A 25,084-nucleotide genomic window follows, 5' to 3' on the forward strand; every position below is an offset into this window, starting at 1 on the left:
TCCTGAGCTGAAGTTCTAGATATGTCACTCAATACATGTGTGATCTTGAGCAAAATCACTCTTAAAAACAGTGAGTTTATAATACCAAGATACAAGATATTTTTCAGTTGACTTACCTAATGTTCTTGTCATTGTTCAATAAGAAACGACCCAGGATATTTATGGCTAGGACCTATAGAGAAATAACATGTTAAAAATTTAGGAAAATTAAATATCTATATTGTTTAAGGATCATTTCCTGGCCTCTGATGGGTGAAAACTATATAGAAGTGGTAGTTGGTACCTCTATAGATTGCTAGTAAAAAAAAAATTTTTTTCTGAAGGCAAACTCATAACCATATGCTATTTCAACAGTAATTGCTGAAAGGTTGTTTTAAAGTGATTATATATTGTTAGTAGAAAAATAATACTGGTACAGCCTCATTGGAGGAAAATCTGGCAATAATTATAAACACTTAAAATGAAAATATGTCCTCTACTTAAACAATTTCACTTCTAGGAATTTAGTTGACAAATATACTTGTACATATGTACAAAAATCTGCTGCAACATTATCTGTAATCACAAATGATAGGAGACATCTAAGTGTCCATTAATAACAGCAAACTTGCTAATTGTACTGAACATATATGATGTCTTGTCTTGTTTGAAGTGATGAGCCCAACTCAAATCATGGTTCTAATAAAAGCTTATTCAGAAATATATCCTTCACTCAACATTATTTATATATCTAACTATACCTAAGATCTTCCAAATTTCATTATAATCAATATGAAGCTTTCAGTGGAGGAAGAAATACTTCAGATACCGAAAATACAGCATATATGTATGTATACATTCTGCATCATTCTTTCCTAAAGTTAATTTCCAAGTGGAATTCATTTGCAAAATCCAAGTCAATTATTTTAAATAAAATGTTTAGAGAGAAGAAAAGATTAAAATGACTTACTCGCAGTCCACTCTCTGACTTAATATCCATGATAGTCAAAACCGTTTCATAAAGAATAGCATTTCCTACATTTTTACTAGTCTCCGTATTAGTGGCAACCTGAAAAGACACAAAGGGTGTTACATAAATGATAAAACAATGTTCCCCCCAAAATATCTGGAGGTAACAAGAGACATTTTATGATTGATTACAACCACCAATGAGAAAACAAATAAAAACTGCTCCATATAACCACAATCATTCTACTCTCTGCTGTACTAAAATGAACACTTACTATAATGCAAGCTTTGGTCTACTCACCTGTGCTAATATATCATTCATAGCTTCACTTGAGTCATCATCATTTCGTCCTAAAATTCTTAATAACCGCAAAATTCGTACCTAATGTACAAAATATGACAAATGTCAACAAATTCTGTCTGGCACATAGGAACTTTGCTTGGTATGAAATTCAAATAACTTAAATGAAGTCTTAGATCCCATTAGAAATGGTCAAAATTCAAACAGAAGAATTTTAAACATTATCTTTAGAGAAGTTATATATGGTTCTATGTCTCAATGAAGTTACTAGACAACCCACACTTCAATATCCCACAGCCAAAGGATAGCAACACCTCCAGAGCTGTATTATACTGCTAAAACAAGTTTCTATGCAGTATATGATTCTATTACAACTACAATTTTATCCTATTAATCAAATATAGAATTGCATCACTATACATTTATTAATGCAATTAGTTTAATCAATTAATTACCACAAGTCTACCCAACACAAACATAAGAGGAAGGAAACCATTTATTTCAAAATATGTCATACATGCAAACTTTTCTTTCATCCTCACCTGCAAAAAGGGGTCACTGATACCAGAAACATCATGTTCTGGTGAATATCCGGACATGATGAGGTTCTTTAGAATACGAACTAATTGGGGCACGAGCTGCAGGGAAGAAAGATGCATCAAAAAACAGTGAACATCAAAGAATTTCTCATGAATAGGCAGGTAATTTGGCTTAGAAAAGGGGTGCAAGGGTCTGAGTCCAAGCAAATTCTACTGACACAATATACTAGTACATTGTTGATGTTTGCTAAATATAACTTAGGAGTATTTTGGCCAAGAACTCAAGAAGGAATATGTATGTTATTTGAATTAAAAGCAAACCAGACATTTTTACTACAGAGTTATATATGCAAAGATACCACAAATAACAGTAGGTAAGAAAGCCTATGAGAACCAAGTAAAACAGATGCCTATGGGGCATTCCTACTTCCACAGAACTTGACATTCTAAGGTGGCAAAACATGTTCAGTTTTTATCCATGTTTTATCTAAAACATGTAGATACAAAATGTTATCACACCCAAAATACTGGTTATTTTATTAAAATTATAGTTTTAAAACAAACTATCTCAAATAGAGAAAAAAATTCTCTCCTCTTAAGACATAACTAGTCATATCATTCTCTAACAAACAACAAAGAATACAAAAGCCTCCAACACTGATCAATGGAAAAGACATATGAAAAATTGTATCTTTCACCGTAGGAAGATTGCCAGGGCATTAATAATCTCTTTTCCCTACACTTAATGCATATGACACAATTTTTGGTAAAATTTAATTTCAGCACCTAATTATACAGTTGTTGCTTGTCTTATTTTAACTGAGGAAATTATACATTCCTTATGGTCAGAATTCCCTTCTCCTTCCTTTACTCTCCCGATTAGAGTCACAACACATAGTCGAGGCAATTTTATTAACAAGCAGAACTTAAAGACACTTTAAATATTGTCATTCATTTCATTCTGCTGATTAATCATTTAATTTTTAAAACTTATTTCAAAATGTTTGCCACAATAGGAACTTCTCCAGTCTCCAACTACAAACTCACTTTAGCTTTATAAACAACTCTAATCACCTAAAATTAAAAAAAGAAGTGTCCAAAGCAAACTGAAACACATCTCCTTTGGAGGCAATCAGAACAGTCCCAACTTTGTTGCAACCCAATTACTTTTTTCTCATCGTATTGGGACTCTGTCCCCTCCCCACTCTCCAGTTCTAAAAGGGGATCAAGACTGAAATAAAAGCCAAGCTGTGCCCAAGGTATGCACTCAAAACATTCACAACATTAAGTCTACTGCCAAATACAAAACAATAGAATCTGTGTGAATTTAAATAAGATTGGCCACAACACTTCAGAACTAAGGGATTCCTAAATCACTTAAACAAAAATCTGATTTGGACAACTCCAAGATTAAAACAAATCTAAGTTATAAAGACCTGTAAATTCTAAACAGAATCCTCATTAAATCTGTCAACTGTGGGCAGATTCATATTAGAGGTCAGAGTAATATAACGGTATAAACTGCATTAAAATGTAATAAAACCTGGATAATCTAGTTACCAAGCTCTACACAAAAAGTAGCTTGCCTTGTATACTTCCCAATGGTCTACTTTTTTGTACTACATGTATGTATCTTTAATAATTTTTAAAAATCTGGTTTCTTTCTTGGAGAAGTCTTTCTTTCTTCAGCTACTAAATTCAGAAATTGTTTTATACACTGCCAAAAAGACCAGCACACCACATAAGATCACCCTGCGACAAAAAGTACAAATGTCTAAGTGTTCAGCATACAAACTCTTGGAATCCAGTTTTATCTTTCAGACAAAAATGCAAGTTACTACAACTGGTGACAAGACAAACAAAATAAGATGACAAAGGGAAAGGCTGCAGCCATGAAAATCAGTTGATGCCCACCCACTCTACCTCAAAAAACTTTTAATATTCCAAAACTTCAAGGCAAGATTGAGTGCAAGTTAGGGGCAAATAAAAGCTCTAAGTCTGAACGGAAAGCTCAGAAGTACACATAGGGTTCTTTAAAGGAGGTTAAGCACATGTGGCTCTAAAACATCTACTTCAAAAAGAAGCAGTGTTTGGTGTCAAGGCTCCAAACTGATCTGGAATTGCCATCACCAGTGTCACTGGGAAACTGCTCTAAGTTTCTCAAGGAAAGGCAGAGAAGGAGGCTTACAAATCAGGAAAGGCTGCAACTGAAATCCAAGGCTGACTTTGGAGTCAGGAGTTTAAGTGACAAGACAAAAACTGGACTAGGGAGTTAGCCAAAAATGCTAGGACAAATAACTCATAGTATTAAGCACAGCTTCAGCATTAGTATATTTTTTAAAAGCCACATTTGTGGATGGATACACAAAAGCTACTAAAGACCTAATGCCAGCATGCACCATCTAAAAGAGGGTTAATTCTTACCTTTTCATTCTAACATACAGCAGGATTCCAAACAGACAACAGGAACAAAACATACAAAGCAAGCATTAGGGACAGATACGGGCCTCATACTATTTTATAATAATTTAATCAAGACACGAACATCTAAGGGTGGGGGAGAGCCCCAAAATAGAGCTGCTATTAGAGCTTCATCAGGTCTAAAGTACAAAGTAAGCCCATTTATGGAGCAATCAGCACCCTATAAAAGGAATTAAATGCATGTAATTACCCAAAGAATAGTCTTTCTCTGAGTTCTCCTTACTAGTGCCTTCTAAAAGTAAGTGGAGAAAATTTTTGTTTTAGAATGCTTTAGAATGCTATAAGAAAGGGAGGGAGGGACTTAATAAAGCTAGAGACTTCCATCACCAGAGTCACCACAGCCTAAAATGAATAATGGTGGACCCTGGTTTGGGTAAAAGTAATGTCAAATTTCAGTTTGCAGGTTTCACCTTTGAAAAAAGTGAAATTACCTGCCTTAAACACACACACACAATTCCTGTTTGTAATCTGACCTCAGGTTACATTTCTTAAGTTCACTGTGAAAACAGCAGACAAAGCACATGAGAGATTGGAATGTCTGCCAGCAATGAGAGAGGACTTCTATTATGAAAGGGAAAACACTGTACTATTGCCCGTCTTATATGACTAACTCTGGCTTCCAGCCCTACCACACAGCAGGGCTGGTTAAGTCCTTTATTCAGCTACATAGCCTCCTTTCAAGAGAAAATTCATAAGTGAATTTTTCAGGAAAATCATTTTCAATCAAAAAAGGCTCAGATGTACAGAATGGCACCTACCTTTCTGAAATGCGCAAGCATGTCTGGGCTTCGCTCACACATTTCTGTGAGGAGGACTACAGATGTGTGAAGGACACCTGAAAGAAAAGAGCCAATGAAAACTAAAAATGAGGCTATATTACTCAACCTCATAGAACAGGGCTTTGAGTTCTGAAGGTCAATTCCAAAAGGGTAACTGCTACTTTTATTTTTTAATCTCCCAAAGAATCTAAGCATTGAGGTGAATACAAAGAAGGTATTAATAGACGCCTACTGATTTAACACTGGTAGAGTCAGTCAAATCCAAATATTCTAAACAGTTATGTGACCAAAATAAGTGTTAAAAAATGATAACTAATATACGCCTCTGAGAACATCCACAAAGACATGCTCAGAGTCAATATAAACTGGGCATTATCTGCTCCATACTTAATAAGCTCTTAGATGAGTTTTGATAGATATTTCAAGAGGCAAAAATCTTATTAATATTTTAAATTTCCAGATACAATATATCAAAATATATCAAAAGGTAATTGTGAATGACAAAGTGAATTTGCTTGTTCAAGAGTGAGTGAAGAGGACACTACTGAATTCATCTACAAAACAGAAACAGACTTGCAGATATAGTAAACAATCTTATGGTTAATGGGGGAAAAGGGGTGGGAAGGGATAAATTTGGGAGTTCGAGATTTGCAAATGTTAGCCACTATATATAAAAAGGGATTAAAATTTCTTCTGTATAGCACAGGGTACTATATATTCAATATTTTGCAATACCCTTTAATGAAAAAGAATATGAAAACAAACATATGTATGTATATGCATGATTGGGACATTGTGTTGTACACCAGAAATTGACACATTGTAACTGACTATATAATTCAATTTTTTTTAAAAAGTGAGTGAGAAGAATCTCACAGTAGTTTTCACTAAATAATAAATAAGTACTCTAAACATTCACTTGTTCAGTAAGTATATTTTGAGGCTTCTAGGCACAGAACTGCATTAATCAAATTAAAAACACATTATCATTTTCTCTCTTAGCATTTAGGACACATGAATTTTCTTCACTCAGAACTTGTTTCACTGACTTTAAAATAAGAATAAAATGTTCATGAAAGAACAGCTACATTCCATTTAATTCCTCTCAAATTTTATATAAATACATCTGAGCACACCTTACAAATTCCTATTACAAGTAACCTAAAAGGAGTTACACAAATCTTACAGTACTGTAGCAGGCAATAAAAACATAACTTTTCCTTCTAATATAAAAAAGGTTTTACACATGAAAATCAAGGCTAGGATCATTTCTAATTACAATGAATATTTACTTAATATAATACTTTTAATGTGGTAAAAAAAGGCCAAAAGTGAAAAATAAGTTTCCTATAAAGGAATCAATCTCTAATTATAAAAGTAGGATATTAGAGTAGATGAGAGATTCAACCCATTGGCCCTTCCTGGAAAAAGTCCCAAGCACAGTAAAAAGGCAAGTCCGCTTCATGAGACAGAAGGCCAACACTGCCTGAAGCCTTTTCTCTCCTCCCTTCTACCTCAGTACTTCATGGGTGCATCCAAATCACATTACCATGGTTCTTTTCATTCAATAAATTTTTTGTTGCTGGTAAAAACATCTCCATAAGTTCAGGAACCTTCCTGATGACATGAACAGCACACAGTGCTGCCTATAAAAAACATAAAAAAGACAAGATTTATTTCAATTAAGTGAGGGCAACCAATCTTAAAAACAACAAAATTTTATCAACTAGTTCATCTACATGAAAAAAGAAAGGAGTTAGACATCAGATTTATTATTTATTATTACCAGATTTATTATTTATTAACTGGTTAGGGCTTTCCAATTTATTGTATTGCATTAATGAGAACTTCTAGTTCACCTGTCTCTTCGGTCATATACTGCCAAATAAGTGGACAAAAACTTTCTAGACTAGGCCATGGTTAATATGAATTTATCAAATATGTTAAACATAACTTATGTGGAGTTTTGCTAAGTAAAAAATTTTCGTCTGTGATAATCATTCTTCTGAATAAGAAGTCCAAAAGGTTTTACAGAAAAATTACGCAATTGAAAGATATATACTGCAGATGCTTTAAATCTGCTGTTACTTTTAATAATACCATACTTTCCCCACTTCACTCACTGACATTAAGAAAATCACCTGAAAGATACTTAGCTAGTATCTTACTTATTTAGCTAGTCTCTAATGAAGAAAAGATGGTCTTAGCTTGTTCACAGAAAAGAAAGGGACATTCAAAGACTGATTTAGGTTACCCGCCCGAAGGAACCATAACTACTATTTGTTGGAGGAATATCATGAAAGTTTAGATACATTAACAAGAAAAGATTTTAGCTAATTCTTCTCATGCTACAGTTGGGGAAAACAGTTTTTCCCCCTAATCTGCAGGGTTATTTTATTTAATGAAATAATTACTTTCTGAACAAGAGCAGCCCACACATTCTTTAAAAGAAAGAACTGGCTTCAGCCTGTAGCTATCACTAACAGTGTGTGATCCTAGAAAACAGCCTAGCCCTTTCAACAGCCCTGTTTCACACCATTAATACAGAGGCACAATAAATGCCAACTGGACGATATTATGTATTCACTTCTTAGAGTTCTAAATTTTATACCCTTTGTTTATGAAGGTTTTAGGAATCAAGCACAATAAAATAACAAAATGTTTATATCAACACATAAAAGCAGATAAGAGAATAAGATCACTGTCTTCCATTACTATTCCATTTAGATACACCAATTTTAGAAAGTATGTTCTAAATCATTCCCTAATAATTATCTAGGTCCCAATGGAACTGCACTTCCAAGATCCAAAGGCACTAATACAAAGACATGGGCACTAAAAAAAAATTCGGAAAGATCTGTTCATTATCACTTTGTTCAATATTGTTTAGAATCAGGTAATTTAGGAAGTAATTAGGTATGCCATCTAGGACCCAGTAACATTTGTTTATAAATCATTTCCTTGAAAAATGAGAAATTAAGAGAATTAAAGTGTTCACAATTACTTATAAATTGGAGAGTTAAACAGCAATTTAAAAAATCACCTCCAAAATTAGTATAAAAACAGATTTTGGCAGGAGGGTATAGCTCAGTGGTAGAGTGCATGCTTAGCATGCACGAGGTCCTGGGTTCAATCCCCAGTACCTCTGTTAAATAAATAAACCTAATCACACCTCCCCTCACCAAAAAAAGAGATTTTGATTTATAAACAGTTGGTTCATATATAATCATTTAACATACATTTACTGCACAGAGAAAGATAAGTTACATTATCATTAGAGATTTCAAAAATGAACAATTTGCCTTCTCATCTCCATAAAGTCCCTAATTCAATCGCAGACATCTGATTTCACTGAAAGTTACCTTTTTTCTTAAGTAAGAGTTGGAGGTTTTTAGGAGTTTCTCTACCTCTCCTGCAAGATCTCTGCACATCTCTGAGGAGCCCATGCAGCCGAGGGTACACAGTGCTAGCCCCTGTACATATTGCGTGCTATGATTTAGATCACTACAAAAGAAAAAAGAAGGTAGACATGAAAATGCCCTGCCTGGTGCTCCCATAAAGAAGCTTCACAATCTAATGAGGTAGCTCTGAATGATTCATGGTCACTTCAATAAGGAGAATAACAGGATTAGTTTTGAAAAAGTGTTTATTCTCACTTTATTACAAATTATAATACAATAAACTGACTGACAGTCTATCCTACATGCTTGCAACTCAATGTTTCCAAATACCAAAGCAACAGAAACTGGACAGCATGCTATTGGTTGGATGTCAAAAGACAACTCTCTTTAGAAAACTCAGTAAACCACTGAAAGTAAAAACTAGCAATGATAGAAATATGAAGCACAACTGTCCCTTTAAAAGACCTATAATATGCACTACTACTAACCACACACAAAAAGACATTAATCAAAACCTTAAAAAAAAATCAGAAAATACAAGCTCTACTGCTAGAGCATTTAAGATGACTTAAACATCTTAACAGAAACACTCAAAAATCTTTGATCTTACGGTATAGTATTAACTTTGATGTTATATTAACTTACGTTTTTATTTATTCAAAAGAAGAAAAACAGTAACTAAAAAATAGCTAATTAAACTAGCTTTAACAAACTAAGCTAAATGTTTACAGTGAGGCTTATTATCTAGGGATACAGATATACAAAACTTATTTCTAACAGACACTGATTACTCACAAAATTATTTCTAAACCAGCCAGAAAGTACACTTTCAGAAAAGCTGAAATATTAAAAGCTTGAACCAGTAAATTCATCTGTATATTATAATCAACTCTTACTATTCAGAAGCTGAATTATTATTTGAGTTATGTTACTTCTACAAGTTTTAAGAGCATTTTAGACTGCTTTAGTTCAGTGGTTCTCAAACTGTGCTTAATGAATCTCTGGAAGTTCCCAACATTGTATTAGGGAGTCCATGAGATAGAAACTATTTTCACAGTACTAACTCATTGTTTGTCAGCTTTATCACTATTTGCACTGATGGTACAAAGGCAGTGATGGAGAAAACCCACACTAGCACATTAGCACAAATCAGGGCAGTGGCACCAAATTGTACTAGGAGTCACTGAATTCACTGCCACACACTTAAAGTGAAAGAAGGAAGTGAGGGAGGGTGGAAGGGAATTTCATTTAATACTGTCCATGACAAAGCAGTAAAATGATTAGTTTTATCATATCTTGACTCTTGAGGGCATATTTTTTAATATTGTGTGATGAAATGGAAAGTATGCATAAAGTACTTCTGATGCATACTGAAGTGGCAATCTCAGAGAAAAGCACTTGTGTATTTGTTTTATTTGCAAGCTAAACTATGAACTAGCTGCTTTTAAAATAAACATCATTTTTATTTGAAAAATAACTGACAGACAAGATAATTATTAAGATACGGGTTTTTGACAGACATTTTCTGGAAGAAGAGCCAAGTAAGCCTATCACTTCAAGAGCAACAAGTGGCAATACGTGTTGCCAATGATAAAATCCAAGCTTTGAAGTGAAAATTAGAATTTTGGAATATTTGCATTGCCATCATGAACCTTAGGCAAGATGTTTAAAAAACATGCAAGGGTAAAAGATCCATTCAAAGAGTAAGACAGACTAATCGGTTTTAATGTAACAAAGTACCAAATTTCACTGATACGGTTTCTGACACCATGTTATAATTAACCCTTAAGAAACTACCACCTGTGGCGTTTTGGTATAGTACACAGAAGACTGCCCGTAATTATCTGAAAGGCTGTTAAAGTCTTCTTACTTTTTCTAACTACATTATCTGTGAAAGGCTAGACTTTCTTCACAGACTTCAATAAAAACATAATATAAGAAGCTGAATGCAGAAGCAAATATGTCTTAATGTCTTCCATTGAGCTAGACATTAAAGAGTTTTTTTTGATGTAAAATAATGCCATTCTTCTCACTGAATTGTTTTGTTTTGTTTTTTGTTCTGGAAAACAGTACATTTTTCATTAAAAATTTTATTTATGTTAACATGTAAAAGGTTCGTTAATGGTAATTTCAATTGAATAAATGGTTTTAGTCTTCCCTATAAAACAAAGAAAGGAACAGAAGGTAAAGTGTAAATCAGTCGGGTTTGCTACTTTCCACCAATGTGCATATTTAAGACAAGAATTACTGGTAAAACAAAACTTAACTATGGCTTTACCAGTTAGGGTCCTACTTCCTAAGAATATTTAGTTGGCTTTTCATTCATTTTTCAATGATTAAGAATATTTGCATAATGTAAGCTCTTAAAATATCATATACAATTTTTAAAGATTTAATTCCAAGATATAAAATCTTAGGGTTCTTCTAGGCCAATGAACAACAAGATAAACATTTGTTATTAAACATAAAAACTGCTGGTACACTATAATACCCTATAACACAAACAAAATTTTAAAAAACCACGAATAAACAAAAAATTCCATTCATTAACAGATTTAAAAAAAAAACAAAACTGAAAACAAACAAACAAAAAAACCCGAATGATCCGAAGTCCTTTAATGGAGCTTATACTGAAGTGCCAGATCAATTCCCAACTATTAGTAGTTCTCTCCTAAATTCACTTAGGGCTTGATTGGATCTCATTAAAATTAAACACAAATATTTCTTCTTTGCCTACATACCTCATTTTTCAATTTTTATCAAGTTACAAACCTATGCTTGAGTTTGGTATTAACTCTCTAGTATGAACTTGCTGTTAGGCAGAACTGCCAAATTATCAGCATGTGACTGAAGGCTTGAGTAATAAGGGCAGCAGAGCATACAAGAACATAAGTCAAACTCTCAGAGGCCTGTCCAGAGTAAATGTACAAAACCACGCTAAACATCTAGAATGTAACCTCCATGACACCAAGGATTTCTGTCCATTTTTGTTCATTCTCCATCCCCAGAGCTTCCAACAGCTCCTGACATAGAATATGCATACAATAAATATTTGTTGAATAAATCAATAAACAGTATTTTCATTATCAACATTTATTTCAAGGCCAAAGAAACCAAGATTCTCCCAAATTAAGTCAGAGACTCAATGTATTACATGGTACTCTCTATAGTTACAACCAAATCATAATTCTCATTTTGGAATTTTTCATTATCCATCAGGAAATTTCCAATAAGAACACTATTTAACCACAGCAAAATATCAGTTTAATGTCTACAAATCTAATCACCTGTATCTCCCTACTGCTTCTTTCTGTCAAATACAGAAATACTATAAGTGAAAAAGAAATCTAAAAAAGGAAATTAAACTGACAAACCAAAACCAAATCAAAACAAATCAAAAAGTACCTTTAACCAATAAGGCCATCAGAACTTCCATAACTTTCTAACAGAAATTCATTATAAGAGGGATGCTGAGAAGAACTGTTAATGCCCTACTTGTAGGTCCTCTAATTCCTCCCGAACAGCAAGTATTCCTCAGTTTCTAAGTTAAATGCAAAACTGGACTAGTAGATCAGTGAAGCACCTGTTAGAGAAAAAAGGACTTACAAAAATTCACAGGGCTAAATATAATTCCACACAGCTGAAATCAGGGATTAGACTGTTGACAAACAAGACCTCTCCTTTTCACCTTTAAATGGATTTGTTCAGAATATACACTGGTAATTACTTAACAAATACAATGTTTCACTATTCATGGTATTCAAAAAACATATAAGGAAACTCAGATTTACCAATGCTTTTTCCATAATATGAAAACTCAAATACTTATTTCATTGCTAAATTGTTCCTATGACTCAAGATGTACAGCAATATCTTCATTTAGTTAAACTAACCCCTACCAAAGTTTTAATCCTGTGCTTAGCCTCTTTACATATAAGCTACAGAATCAAAAGTAATTCAAATATATTCTAGACAGCAAATACAAAAATCAACAAATAAAAGCTTTTGATGTCATATTATAAAAAAGATCTAAAGGTACAAACTAGTTATTAGAAGAAAGAAAGGTAAGACTTACTTCTTGATACAGTTGGTCATGAGAAGATGGACATCTTGTCTTTCATCTAACAGCAGCATTGCCCCTAAATACCCAATGCGTTTGTCTGTGAATTTTTGAGAGGCAATAAGCTTGAGGCACTCCAACTATAAATTTTTTTAAAAGGAAAAGAAAAAAGAAATTAAAAATCTGCTACCACAATCAGGAAAGCAATGTTTTTAACCCACAGTCAATGGATAACTAAAGTAAATAGATAAAACCTGTATCATCAAACCACCTAAATAAAAGGCAAAGATTTTAAAATCTTTTGCTATCTTGATAGTAGTAATCAAGTTCTGGAATAGATCATCTTGTCAACAGTCCTATGGTATTTGCCACCCAAGTATTCTGTGATGTTTATGTTAGATATACAGATTCATATAAACATAAACTACTAAAGTATTAGAATAAGATATTAATAAACTCTATTCCTAAATTACCTCCCAGGTTATGTTAAATGAGCACAGAGGTTATGTGTATATTTAAGGTCTAGTTCCTATTTTGAATATCAAAAACTCAATAACTGAAAATATACCAAAGTGCCAAACACAGTCCTAAACATCAGGAATGTACAATTGAAGAGAAGACAGACAATAACCAACATCAACAGAATGTGGAAAGTGCTACATTTAGGGCTTGAACCAAGTACAATGAGGAAGTGTACAATGAGGTTTTAGGAATCAAATACAGAAGGAAACAAACAAACGAAAAAAGCCAGAGGAAAACTCGGTAGTGAAATTAAACTAAAGTGTTTTATATGATTTCTTCTTTACATAATTCTTCTTTACACAATCCTCAAAGCTTAAGAGTCCCTGCAGTTTTTTGGGTTTTTTTTAACAATAGCCAAGACATGGAAACAACCCAAGTGCCCATCAACAGATGACTGATTTAAGAAGATGCAGGTATGCAAGGCAATAGAAATAAAAGCAAAAATAAATAAATAGGACCGAATTAAACTTAAAAGCTTTTGCACAGCAAAGGAAACCATAAACAAAACAAAAAGACAACCTACAGAATGGAAGAAAATATTTGCAAACAATACAACTGACAAAGGCTTAATTTCTAGAATATACAAACAGCTCATACAACTCAGTAACAAAAAAACCAAACAACCCAATCAAAAATGGGCAGAAGACCTAAACAGACATTTCTCCAATGAAGACATACAGATGGCCAACAGGCACATGAAATGATGTTCAATATTGCTAATCACTGAAGAAACGCAAATCAAAACTACAACGAAGTATCACCTCACACTGGTCAGAATGGCCATCTTTAAAAAGTCCACGAACAATAAATGCTGGAGAGGGTGTGGAAAAAAAGGAACCCTCTCACACAGTTGGTAGGAATGTAATTTGGTGCAGCCACTATGGAAAATAGTATGGAGATTCCTTAAATACTAAAAACAGAGTTACCGTACGATCCAGCAGTCCCACTCCTGGGCATATATCCAGTGAACACTCTAATTTGAAAAAATACACGCACCCTGATGTTCATAGCAGCACTATTTACAACAGCCAAGATATGGCAGCAACCTAAAAGTCCATCAACAGATGACTGGATAAAGAAGTGGTATTATACAATGGAATATGACTCAGCCATAAAAAAGAATGAAATAATGCCATCTGTAGCAACATGTATAGACCTAGAGATTATTATACTAAGTGACATAAGTCAGACTGAGAAAGACAAATATATGATATCACTTATATGTGGAATCTAAAAAAAAAATGACACAAATGAACTTATTTACAAAACAGAAACAGACTCACAGACATAGAAAACAAACTTATGGTTACCAAGGGAAAGCGGGTGGGGATAAAATAGGAGTTGAGAATTAGCAGATACAAACTACTATACATAAAATAGATAAACAACAAGGTCCTACTGTATATATAGCACAGGGAACTATATTCAATAGCTTGAAATAACCTGTAACAAAAAAAAAAGAATATGAACAAGTATATATATGTGTAACTGAATTAATATGTTGTACACCAGAAACTAACACACATTGTAAATCAACTGTACTTCAATAAAAAATAAAGTCCTTGTAGTTAAACAGTTTGTGTCTCTACTTAGCCTTTCTTGAACATCACAATCACTTTAATATACTTTATCACTACATCTTGACTAACATGGAAGAGGCCAAATAGTCCCTCCAGGGCAGTGGATTTCAAAGGGTGTACACATGTTGGACTCCTCAGGAGTTTTTCAAACTATGCTCCCATTTAGAATCACTGCATTCCAAGGAAAGGGGCTCAAACACAGACCAGTGTACACAGGAATGCAAGATCATGTGAGACTACTTCCCATATAAATTTGCCTATGAGTTTGAAAGTCAAATTGAGGAAGGTAAAAGAGTTTACAAATAAAATTGTTTCGAGCTATTTAAAAATTGCTCTCTCAATGTACCTACAATACCTAAAGGTTGTGAGATGACTATTCTATCATGAGAAAGTCAAAGAAGCATCCAAGGGAGAATAACCAGGATCCAGAGGAAAACTAAAATGCCTCTCAGATCGACAAAGATTATGTAACAATCTTTCCCTTCCTTCTACACATTTAATTTAAATTTCAAAAAAAAATTTTCTGAAATACAAGATGATTATAGTCATTCTTGCAATGTCAGCAGAAAAAGTACAGCTGAGGTGAATGAGAAAATCAGGAGTTAAAATGTTATTAGAAAGATCTTCTAGTATTCCTATTTAATCATTCTATAAATAAATATTTTAGCAGTGAAAGACAATGTTCTAAGAATCAGGTATCACTGAAATTTTATCATCCTTATTGAATCATGCTCCTAGCAAACACCAAGCATTACACAGATAAACTACCCAAAATTTTTTTAGTAAGATGAACTAGTGACAAGGACATACTCTTAGGCATTACTATTACTTCATATTTTTAGAGGTCAAGTTTTAAGATAGTCACATTAAAGTTATCAGTTATTGGTGAGTATAATTTGTTGTTTTTTTGCAACAGTTGTTAAAACTTACCTAAAAACTAAATAGCAAAAAGAAAAGCTAAAAGTAAAGAGACAGATACTAAATTAATTCTTTTTTAATATTTCCCAAAGTACAGTGGTTTTGTTTCTAGGCTGAGCATTTTTTTTTTGAGGGCAACAAATTTGAGGGGAAATACAAGACTGTATGACTGGAAATGCATCTGAAATATATCCTCCAGTGAAGGATTAACTAACTCTGATCAAACGTTAGTTACACTTACGTAGCAGTGGCCAGCAATAGTGCTCAGAATGTACCACGTGTCATCATTCAGAGTTTTATCAAAGTTTTCAAATGTTTAAAAAGATGATCGGAGGGAAGTACAATGGGGTGTGCGTAAATGTGAGGAGCAGGCAACCATTTTTGAGCAGCAATCGCTAAAAACACAACTCAACACTTACATGAGTTACAGAAGAGAAACATGGAACCAATTAAATGTATTCACTCCTTAGATAACAACCTCAAATTCATCTCAGTACTACTCCTCACTTAAACTACTTGAAAACTTGCTAACCCACAAACTTAGTTTTAAATCCACCATGAACAGTCCACTATCAAGTAACAGAAAACTTTTGCTTTTTCCCCAAACTCTGCAGGCCAAATTTGGGAAAAATATCTGCAACTCATTTCACAGATATGAAATCCTATACAACAGGATTCTACAAATTGATTTTTAAAAAGACCAACAACCAATGTAAAAATGGACAAAGAATATGAATAGACAGTTCAAAGAAAACAAAAATAATTCAAACATGAAATGAAGTTCAATTTCCTCATAAAACAAATGCAAACCCAACTAGGTAAATTTATTTTAAAAAAATCATTGAACCATACACCTGAAAAGGGTGGATTATACGATATGCAAAATATGCCTCAATGAAGTTATTAAAAAAGAAAAAGAAATGCAAATCAAAACCATACTGATACACTTTTTAACCTATTATGTTAGCAAAGATAAAGTGTTATAACGGTGGGGGGACATCAGTAATGGGAGTATAAACTAGCACAAGATGTAGTGAGAAAGATTTGATCTACCTAAATTACAAATACACATACCCTTTGACTCAACAAAACCACTTTTAGGAATTTACACTGAATTTATATTCACACGCAAAATAATGGATAACATTCAATTGTAGTATTACTTTAAACAGTAAGATTCCATTAATAAAACATCAGTTTAATAAATTATGATTCATACATATAATGGAATACTACCCTGGATACACTACCATGAGCATATCAATAAAGCTGGAAAAAAGAACAATGAGGAAGCTCTTTATATACTGGTATGGGCTAATCTTCAAGACAGATTAATAACTGGACAGTGCAAACAGTATGTTGTAATATATTTTGGGAAGTGGCGAGAAATATATATATATATATATATATACACATTGCCTGAAGATGTATAAAATGCCTCTGGAAGGACAGCCAAGAAATGGACACCATAAGCTGCTTATAAGGAGGGAAACTACATGATTTGAAGAAGAGTTTTTTTTAATCTATTAAATTTTGCATCAGTGAACTGTTATTTATCTCAAAGATAAATAATACTGAGCTAGGAGGGGAAAAACTGCAGAATAAAGGGAATTTATACCTAAATTGAGGTTAGAAAAGTTAATACAATAATATTATTAAAATGGAAAAAACTGAAATCATTTGTTCCCCCTTCAAACTGAACAACATATACACCAAAAAAACAACAAAACAGCATTTGAGTCTTGGAATCATTTCATGAAAAAGACTCTGAAAATTTTAAGACTAGAATCTTATGAAATATAACTCAGTAAATGGAAACAGTCTTTTTAAGATAACTTAAATTCAGAATACACATTTACTGTGCTATTCTACGTACCTGTGATGCTGCAGGAGTTTGTTAAGAAATACATTCCTTCTTTATTTCTAATCCCCCTGATGGCTATGCCTTTTTCTGCTAACAGTTATTTTGTATTCTTCACCTACTATCAATTTTTCCCTTAGCAACACTCTTAATATACTTGCTTATCCACAGCAACCTTCTCCCTGTCCCCTCAACTATCATCCCAAAGAGCAGACTGTGGTAACTCTTTGCTACTCACTGATTTTTTTATATTTACTTTCCAAGTGATTTGAGACAGTGTGGTTTTGCTTTAATTTAGCAAGCTACTACTGTGTAACAACGTGATGTGTTCGTCATTCTCACTGATAGATAGAAGGGGACATAAAAGAAAAACAACATTTGGGTATTTATCATAAAGTATGATATATATACTGTGACAGTTATACACAAGCTACTGTGAAAACAAATTAGGAAGGGCACCGAATTCAGGTTAGAAACAGCAACAGAACATCAGAGAGAGGTTCCTACCTCTTCATGTAACACATAGTGGAATAGAAAGAAACCAATCAGTTAGAAGCTATACCTCTCTAATCACGGTTCTAGCTAAGAGAACAAAGCAAGTTGGCATTTCAACAACTTGGGCCTAGTTTCCTCATCACTAAGGTAACTGAGCCACATCATGGGAGACAGAGCTCTAACAGCTGTCCTACACTCCCTACCTACGAGGCAATAGTCACTAATTCTCTCCAGCTGATCCCTGAAGCAGCCTTAGAATTTTTCACAACAGAAGCATTCTAGACAGACATAAGCAACAAGCCTCAGGGACTAAAATTATCAGCCCCTTTTAGAACAAATACAGTGCCTTAAAAAGCGATTCCCTAACCTAACCAAAATCACCTCGGAGAGTTCTAGAAAGTATAAGTCACCTCCAGGATATTCTGATGAAGTAGATTTGAGGGAATGCCTGACAATTTAAATTTTTACATATTTTTTCTAGATGACTCTTACTGTTTCAGTTTCAATTTCAAAGCATTTTTTAAAAAGAAAACTTTACCAAGTTTCTGGCCTTGTTATATTTTTCCAAAGCAAGTACAAGCACTGCCTTCCCCCCCACCCAAACATTGCCTTTTATCAACATTTAATTTGGTTACCCTTTCGAAAAAAGCTGTACCCATTTTGCTAGCTTTTAGAATTTCCCAAAAAGGTCAAATGCACATATACATTTACTTCTTTTAAATTTAACATTTGAGCTTTATGATGTGAACAATCACCCTGATGAAAAGATGCAATGAAAATATTATAAACATTAATGGATCTGCAACTGATTGGTTAGGTCTTTTAAAAAGTTACTTTTGGCAGGGCATGGGGTATGTGGATCAGTGGTAGAGTGGGTGCTTAGTATGCAGGAGGTCCTGAGTTCAATTTCCAGTACCTCCCCTGACTCTCCACCAAAAAAGTTACTTTTGTTTCATTTTAATATTCAGAAATAACTTTCTAGTTTATACACATACACATTTTTGAAGAGGAAGATTGTAATTGCTTTACTACTATGTAGCCCGGCAACATAAAATCTATATAGACAAGAACCTGTTTTTCATTCTTTGGCAGAGGGAAAAAAGATTAACATTCCTATTGCACCCCATTTTTTTTTCCTCTTGAGGAAATTTATTATGAAATATTTCACTCAAAAATACACAAAAATCACGAAACACTCATTTGACCCATGAACAAGCTTTACCAAATGGTAACATTTTGCCCTGTTTATTTTATTTAAAATTTTTTAATATTACTAATTCAATTGAATCCTTCTGCATACTCTGCCTCAATCCCATTTCCCTCTCTCCATCCTAGGAATAACCCAAACTCAAAATTCCTATTCATCATTGCCATGTTTTAGGTCCTTAACTACACATGTAGAGACAACAGTTTAAACTTTATACATAAAGTTATCATATTGTGTTCCTGTTCTTTTCACATAACATCATTTGAGTATTACATCCAGACAAGAAGCTCTAATTAAGTCATATTCATTGCTATATAGAATCCCACATATGAATATACTACAACTTACCTACTCTTTTTGTGGACAGATTCTCTCCAATATTTTTCTATTAGAAATAATACTGCAGTGAACAATTATCCGTGTCTCTTTTTTTAAACAGACAAGGAGGCTTGATCAGATTCAGATTTATCACTTTCTATTTTCTTTTGATTTAGCAAATACACTTCATAGATGGTGGTATGAACTTTCATCAGGAGACATGTAATTATTTCTGGTGGTCGTCTCTCTTGTGACATCAGCAGCATTGATGATCATCTGGGGTTGCAAAATGGCAATACTCTATTTCCTCCATTGTTCATTTGTTAGCTGAACTACTCCTCTAAGGAGCAAGTTCTTTATACGTAGCACTGGATTATCAATAGTTCCTTCACGAGGAACTTGGCAATAATTTCTTTAGAAGGAACTACTAGTAAGGAAAGGCAGGATAAATGTTTGTTTCTTTCCTTTTATTTGCCAGTTTTCAAATTAATGAGTCAGTCCCCTAGTATCCTTCAAAGATGACCAATGAAGTTTAAAAAATTTTATGATGAACTCACCGATATAAACTTACTCGGTACGTTTCAATTACAATTACAATTACAATTACTCTTCTTTTATTTAATCTCCAACTTTCTCATCTTGAGGCATGACAGCCTCTTCTGGTGGCTACCGAATCCTTTTAATAGGACCTCTGTAGTCCTTATAGATTTGACACAGTACAACAGCCCAAACTTATTTTGTACATTTCCTGCCCCCCAATTTGGGATCAGCCATCTTTCCAAAGGACCTGACCCTTTTAGAGTGAAACGGTATTTGGAGACCACAATCTGAGCTTAAGGGTACTCAAGACCAGGGTGCTTACTATCACCACTTCTTTACAATATTGTACTATATGCACAGTATAGTAAGGAAATAAGAAAGCGTTTAAGGATGGAAAAGGAAGGGAACTGCCATTATTGCAGTACTATTAGTATATATTAGTAGTATAGTATTGACTATATGGAAATAATAGAGCTTACAGGGACTCATAGAACCAAGATCAGAAATGCTGTTAGGCAGATAAATAGACAAAAGTCAATTATATTTCTTTATACCTACAACATACTTATAGAAATTTTTAAAGAATGCTATTTACAACAGGAACAAGAGCTCCAATGAATCTATGCATAAATTTCACCAAGGATGTGTAAGACCTTATGGAGAACACTGTAAAACTTCAGAGAACCGAAGGAAGTAGACTGCTATATTGATGGAGGGGAAGACTACTGTAGACAGGTAGTTGGGTACAGCAGGCCAAGCTGGAAATGAGAAGAAACAGAGAACACATGCCCAGCCTGGAGAAGATCCCCAGGCTACTACTGCGATGTGAAAATGTGGCTCCAGTGTTGCCAAATCCTGACTTTCTAAGGGAAACTAAAAATCCAGATTTCTATGAGAAGTTCTTTAATTTTTATACATTGGCAGCAAAATCAAAACCATTTTAAGCACGGTGCAAGGCAAACAAAACACATCTGTGGAAGAATATGGTCCCTGAGCCACCATTTTCTACCCTTGCAATCTACCCACTTCTTCAGATTCTCAACTTTATTTCTGGGTTGTGTTTAAACCAGACACTTGAAAGGTTACAAACTCTATAGGAAATCTATCACTGCTTTTGTTGTAAAAATGTTGAGGATACTGTCTCTTCCATTACTAAGAGACTCCTAAACAAAAGACCCATGAAAGGAGATCTCTTTTAGAGTTCAATGCTTTTTAAAAAATTTTTGTTTGCTGTCCCTGAGGAAATGGTAAAATCGGTAATGTCTGACAGTTCTTTCTGTACAAAACATAATCATTTAACACTTTTAATTTAATTAATCTTCAGAATGACCCTATAAAGTATTAGGATCATCCCCATTTTACAGCCAAGGAAACGGAGACAAGAAAGATTAAAGATCTTGCTCAAAAACATACAGATAGTAAAGTTAACAAGGCCAGAATTCACATCCAGGCGGTCTGGTTCCTGCAGCTGTGCTCTTAAATTCTAGTAATAACAACCACATAACAATGTTTTTATTTTTCTTGCTTGAGCTGCCTCATCAACAGCAACTATACTGACTTTATGTTCTGAATTCTTCCTTCTCTTACCTCTTACTGTCTACTATTCTTTTTCTCTTTAAATAGATGCTGGTAGCTTATGCCATCTCAACTCCTTTGTAACAACAAGGCAGAGCTAAAATAATTGAACAATTAATTAATTAACTTAACTTAATGCAAATAGCTATTTACAGATTTAAACTAAACCCAAAGAACGAATAGGTTTCAGAGTTATACAAGATTGAATTGTAATCCCCTCCTGAGTATTTACTAGCTGAGCGAATTTAAACAAGTTACTTAAACTCTGAATTTCAGTTCCCTCATCTATACCATAAGGATACTATCTACCTTATTGGTTTTATTGTAAAATTTAAATAAGACTTTTAAAATTTGGCTACTAGAAATTTTTAAATTAAACATCTGATTCACATTTCTATTGGACAGCATCATACTAGATACTGCAGCAAAAAATAAAAAGAAACAGGTGAAATTAGTTTTAATAATACATTTTATTTAACCCAATATATCTAAAATATTATCATTTCAACATATAATCAACATAAAAATTATTAGTCAGCTATTTTACGTCTTTCTTTTGTACTGAGGCTTCTAAATACAGTATGTATTTTACACTTACCGCACATCTCAATTTACATACTACATATCCACCAGAAATATTTGAACTGTATTTAGATTTCATAAAATTTACAGTTGATAAAATAGATTCACATACCCATATTATTCAAAACATATTCAAAAGTTTTCCAATAACCCCATAAAGTAACCCCCCACCAAAATTTATTTTCCTTTAATATTCGCCTCAGTTGAACTAGCCACATTTCCAAAGGCCAATGACTACAAAGCTACTGGCTATCAAAATGAACAGTGTAGGTCTAACAAATAGAATGCAATGAAAGGGTGGCTGTTTTTACACATAATTAAATGAAAATAGCACTGCAATTCATACATGCAGGTGAGAGAATCCAGATACAAACCTTTTTGTGGGTCCTTATAAAGGAAATTCCAGTGGGCAGGGTACCAAATTACTGATATGGATAGGGCCATAACTTATTCAAATAGAGGAAATAGAATAAGGGCCTTAAAATTAGGATTTCTATTCCCACTCAGAAAAAGCTATTTTTTAATATCAAAATTTTAGTACAGTTTCCTTTAGTAGTAACACTTTCCACCTAAGAGTTAAACATTTTATCTAATTAAGTTCCAAAACACCCCAAAAATGCCACCTAGACAGACCTGGAAAGCCTATCTTCTTTAAACATGTTATAGAAGTAAATCTTGGAAATAAACATAGAGAAAGAAAGCTCTTTTACAAAATGAAATATCACCAAAGTCTTAAACCTATTCTATGATTTTAAATTCAAGAGTTTAGAAGGCTGGGGAGCAGGCTGGGAGAGGGCCGGCAGGGAGAATGAATGAATGAATGAATGGAGAGCTTGTTTTTAAAGAACTCCCTTGGGAGTATGTAAATCTGCTGTTTCCACAATGTTAACAGGAGTAATAACTGCGTGGAAGGATTAAGAGTCTTCCCCCTACTTGACTATCTTACCTACTGTGCCTGCTTAAAATCAACCAAGAGACTACATGAACATTTATTTGCTTTTACTAAGTATGTCACGCACTATTCAGATAACCACCAGGATCAATTCTTGATATGCTAAAGGCATACAGCATGTTTACTTACAGGAGACAGCTAATGTTTTTGCCTGCCTAGTATCTGGTCTTTCTTTTCTCTGATATTAACATCTCAATTTTTCCTTTGGGGAATTAATACTCTCAATCATGTATTTCTAGAGAGGCTGATCTCATTTCCAACCACAAAAAGAGCATAAAAGTAACTTAAGTCAGCCTACTAAGATTCAATCCCATTACTTTTTTGTTTCAACTCAGAGGTGGAGGAATTTTCTTCCACTGAAATTACTAAGCTGAATAGAAGATAAACTGATGGCGATTTTTCCTGATAAATATATCAAAACATTAACATCTCTGAATAATGTAAATATGGGTGGTATTTTTTCTCCTTGTACCTAGTATCATACATTCTTTCTTTTAATTTTGCAGTCTTTTTCTTAACAAGACTACTTAGCATACAATTCTTAAGTGAAATAAAATCTAATAGCATTAATAAGAATTAAAAAACCCACTATACCCTTCTCTGTGACTTAATCTCCCTTAACATGTATAAACATGAAAAGAAGCACTTATCAGCGAGAATATCATGCCCAGACTGGCTACATCAAATAATATGTGATATGGAGCGAATCAAGAGGCAGACCTGCACAGTGGCTCTACTTATCAAGGAATGAGGTAATTAGGACAAAATCCTTAAATGCCATTACTTGGCAACCACCTAATTCCTTTTACTTAAAAACACGTCATGAGTGTTCTTCCTTACAATATCATGCACTAAGAAAATAATTAAGAAAACATTTAGCAAACTTTTCTTAAATATATACTTATTATAGTCCAGGCTCTCTGACAGAACAATCACAACCTACAACTGGTTAATCCTGGTCAATCTTTAAACTTACTGCCACCTTCAAAACGTATTATAACCCACATAATGAGAGATTCCCAATGGAAAGGAAAACTGATGGCAATATCATGCCTTCCCAGGTCTGCAGCTTGCTCTCTCAGTTCCACAATAATCAGACTACAAGGGTATCAAAAGTGTCCTGTTCTCCCTGACAGGAAAAGATTGACAGTCCTTGACTTACTGATACTCAAACAAGAGTACCCTTGCTAGATATGGTCTCAGCCCAGCCTACCTGTCCAAAGTGAGCAGGGTAGCCCAGCATGTGCATATATAGTAATTTTGCCACATTCCGACACCGGTATGTATTGTCTTCTTCTCTAAAAGATGACCGGATTGCAGCACATTCTTTCTGGATCATTTCTCGTTCTTCGGCTTGGGTTCGGGCTGTCCGGATGGTCCGGATCAGCTCCCGCAATCTGATGGGGGCTGGCATCCTCTGGATATGGAAAAACATTAAATAAAGATGTTCATATTTTTTACTACCAAAACCATTCATACAACTTCCCACAAACATTTCTGATTTTTAAGAATTCAGGACTTGCTAAGCCCAGTAATACAAAGCTTCAGCAAAACTATTACATACAAACCCCTCAATTCAGTAAACTTCTGAAAAGAATATAAATTAAAATATTAGGTATTAACTAAAGCAAAATAGACACAGAATACACCAATGATGTAAAGCCTAACATTAATATCAAAATATTTCAGGAACTAACTCAACCCAAATCTTTAGTCAGTCCTTAAAGTAATTAAAGAAAAGCCTATGCCTAACCTTAAAAAAGATATTTTCTGCTCAACTGTTGTTAAACTCAACATAGCTCAAAAAAGTATGAGATGAATACTGAATATGATCACAATCAAAGCTCCTCAAGAGAATGAGAGATCAGGAGAAAAGACCAACTATCAGATTTAAACAACTTCCCAAGAAACATAATCATCTCAGTACCTGGTGGTACTTTTTGAAAACGTGATGAGGAAAAAAATAATAAACCAATCTCAGAAGATAAAACTGTTGACTGAAAAAATTGCACAACTTAAAAGTTG

At 33.8% G+C, this 25,084-nt stretch overlaps 1 protein-coding gene across 2 annotated transcripts in view; it reads right to left on the reverse strand.

Moving 5' to 3' along the window:
- AP1G1 (adaptor related protein complex 1 subunit gamma 1) overlaps positions 1-25,084 on the reverse strand; it is a 65,943-nt gene that overhangs the window by 23,420 nt on the left and 17,439 nt on the right. For both annotated transcript variants that reach the window (XM_010960752.3, XM_074370482.1), the window contains exons 2-10: positions 24,273-24,476; positions 12,525-12,649; positions 8,411-8,552; positions 6,598-6,694; positions 5,028-5,104; positions 1,792-1,887; positions 1,250-1,330; positions 950-1,048; positions 117-172 (exon numbers count right to left, since the gene is read on the reverse strand). In XM_010960752.3, the coding sequence (XP_010959054.2) occupies positions 117-172; positions 950-1,048; positions 1,250-1,330; positions 1,792-1,887; positions 5,028-5,104; positions 6,598-6,694; positions 8,411-8,552; positions 12,525-12,649; positions 24,273-24,473 (974 nt within the window). In that variant the 5' untranslated portion in view covers positions 24,474-24,476. The remainder of the gene's footprint in view (positions 1-116; positions 173-949; positions 1,049-1,249; positions 1,331-1,791; positions 1,888-5,027; positions 5,105-6,597; positions 6,695-8,410; positions 8,553-12,524; positions 12,650-24,272; positions 24,477-25,084) is intronic.

Source organism: Camelus bactrianus, chromosome 9 (assembly GCF_048773025.1).
Source record: "Camelus bactrianus isolate YW-2024 breed Bactrian camel chromosome 9, ASM4877302v1, whole genome shotgun sequence".
NCBI lineage: Eukaryota > Metazoa > Chordata > Mammalia > Artiodactyla > Camelidae > Camelus > Camelus bactrianus.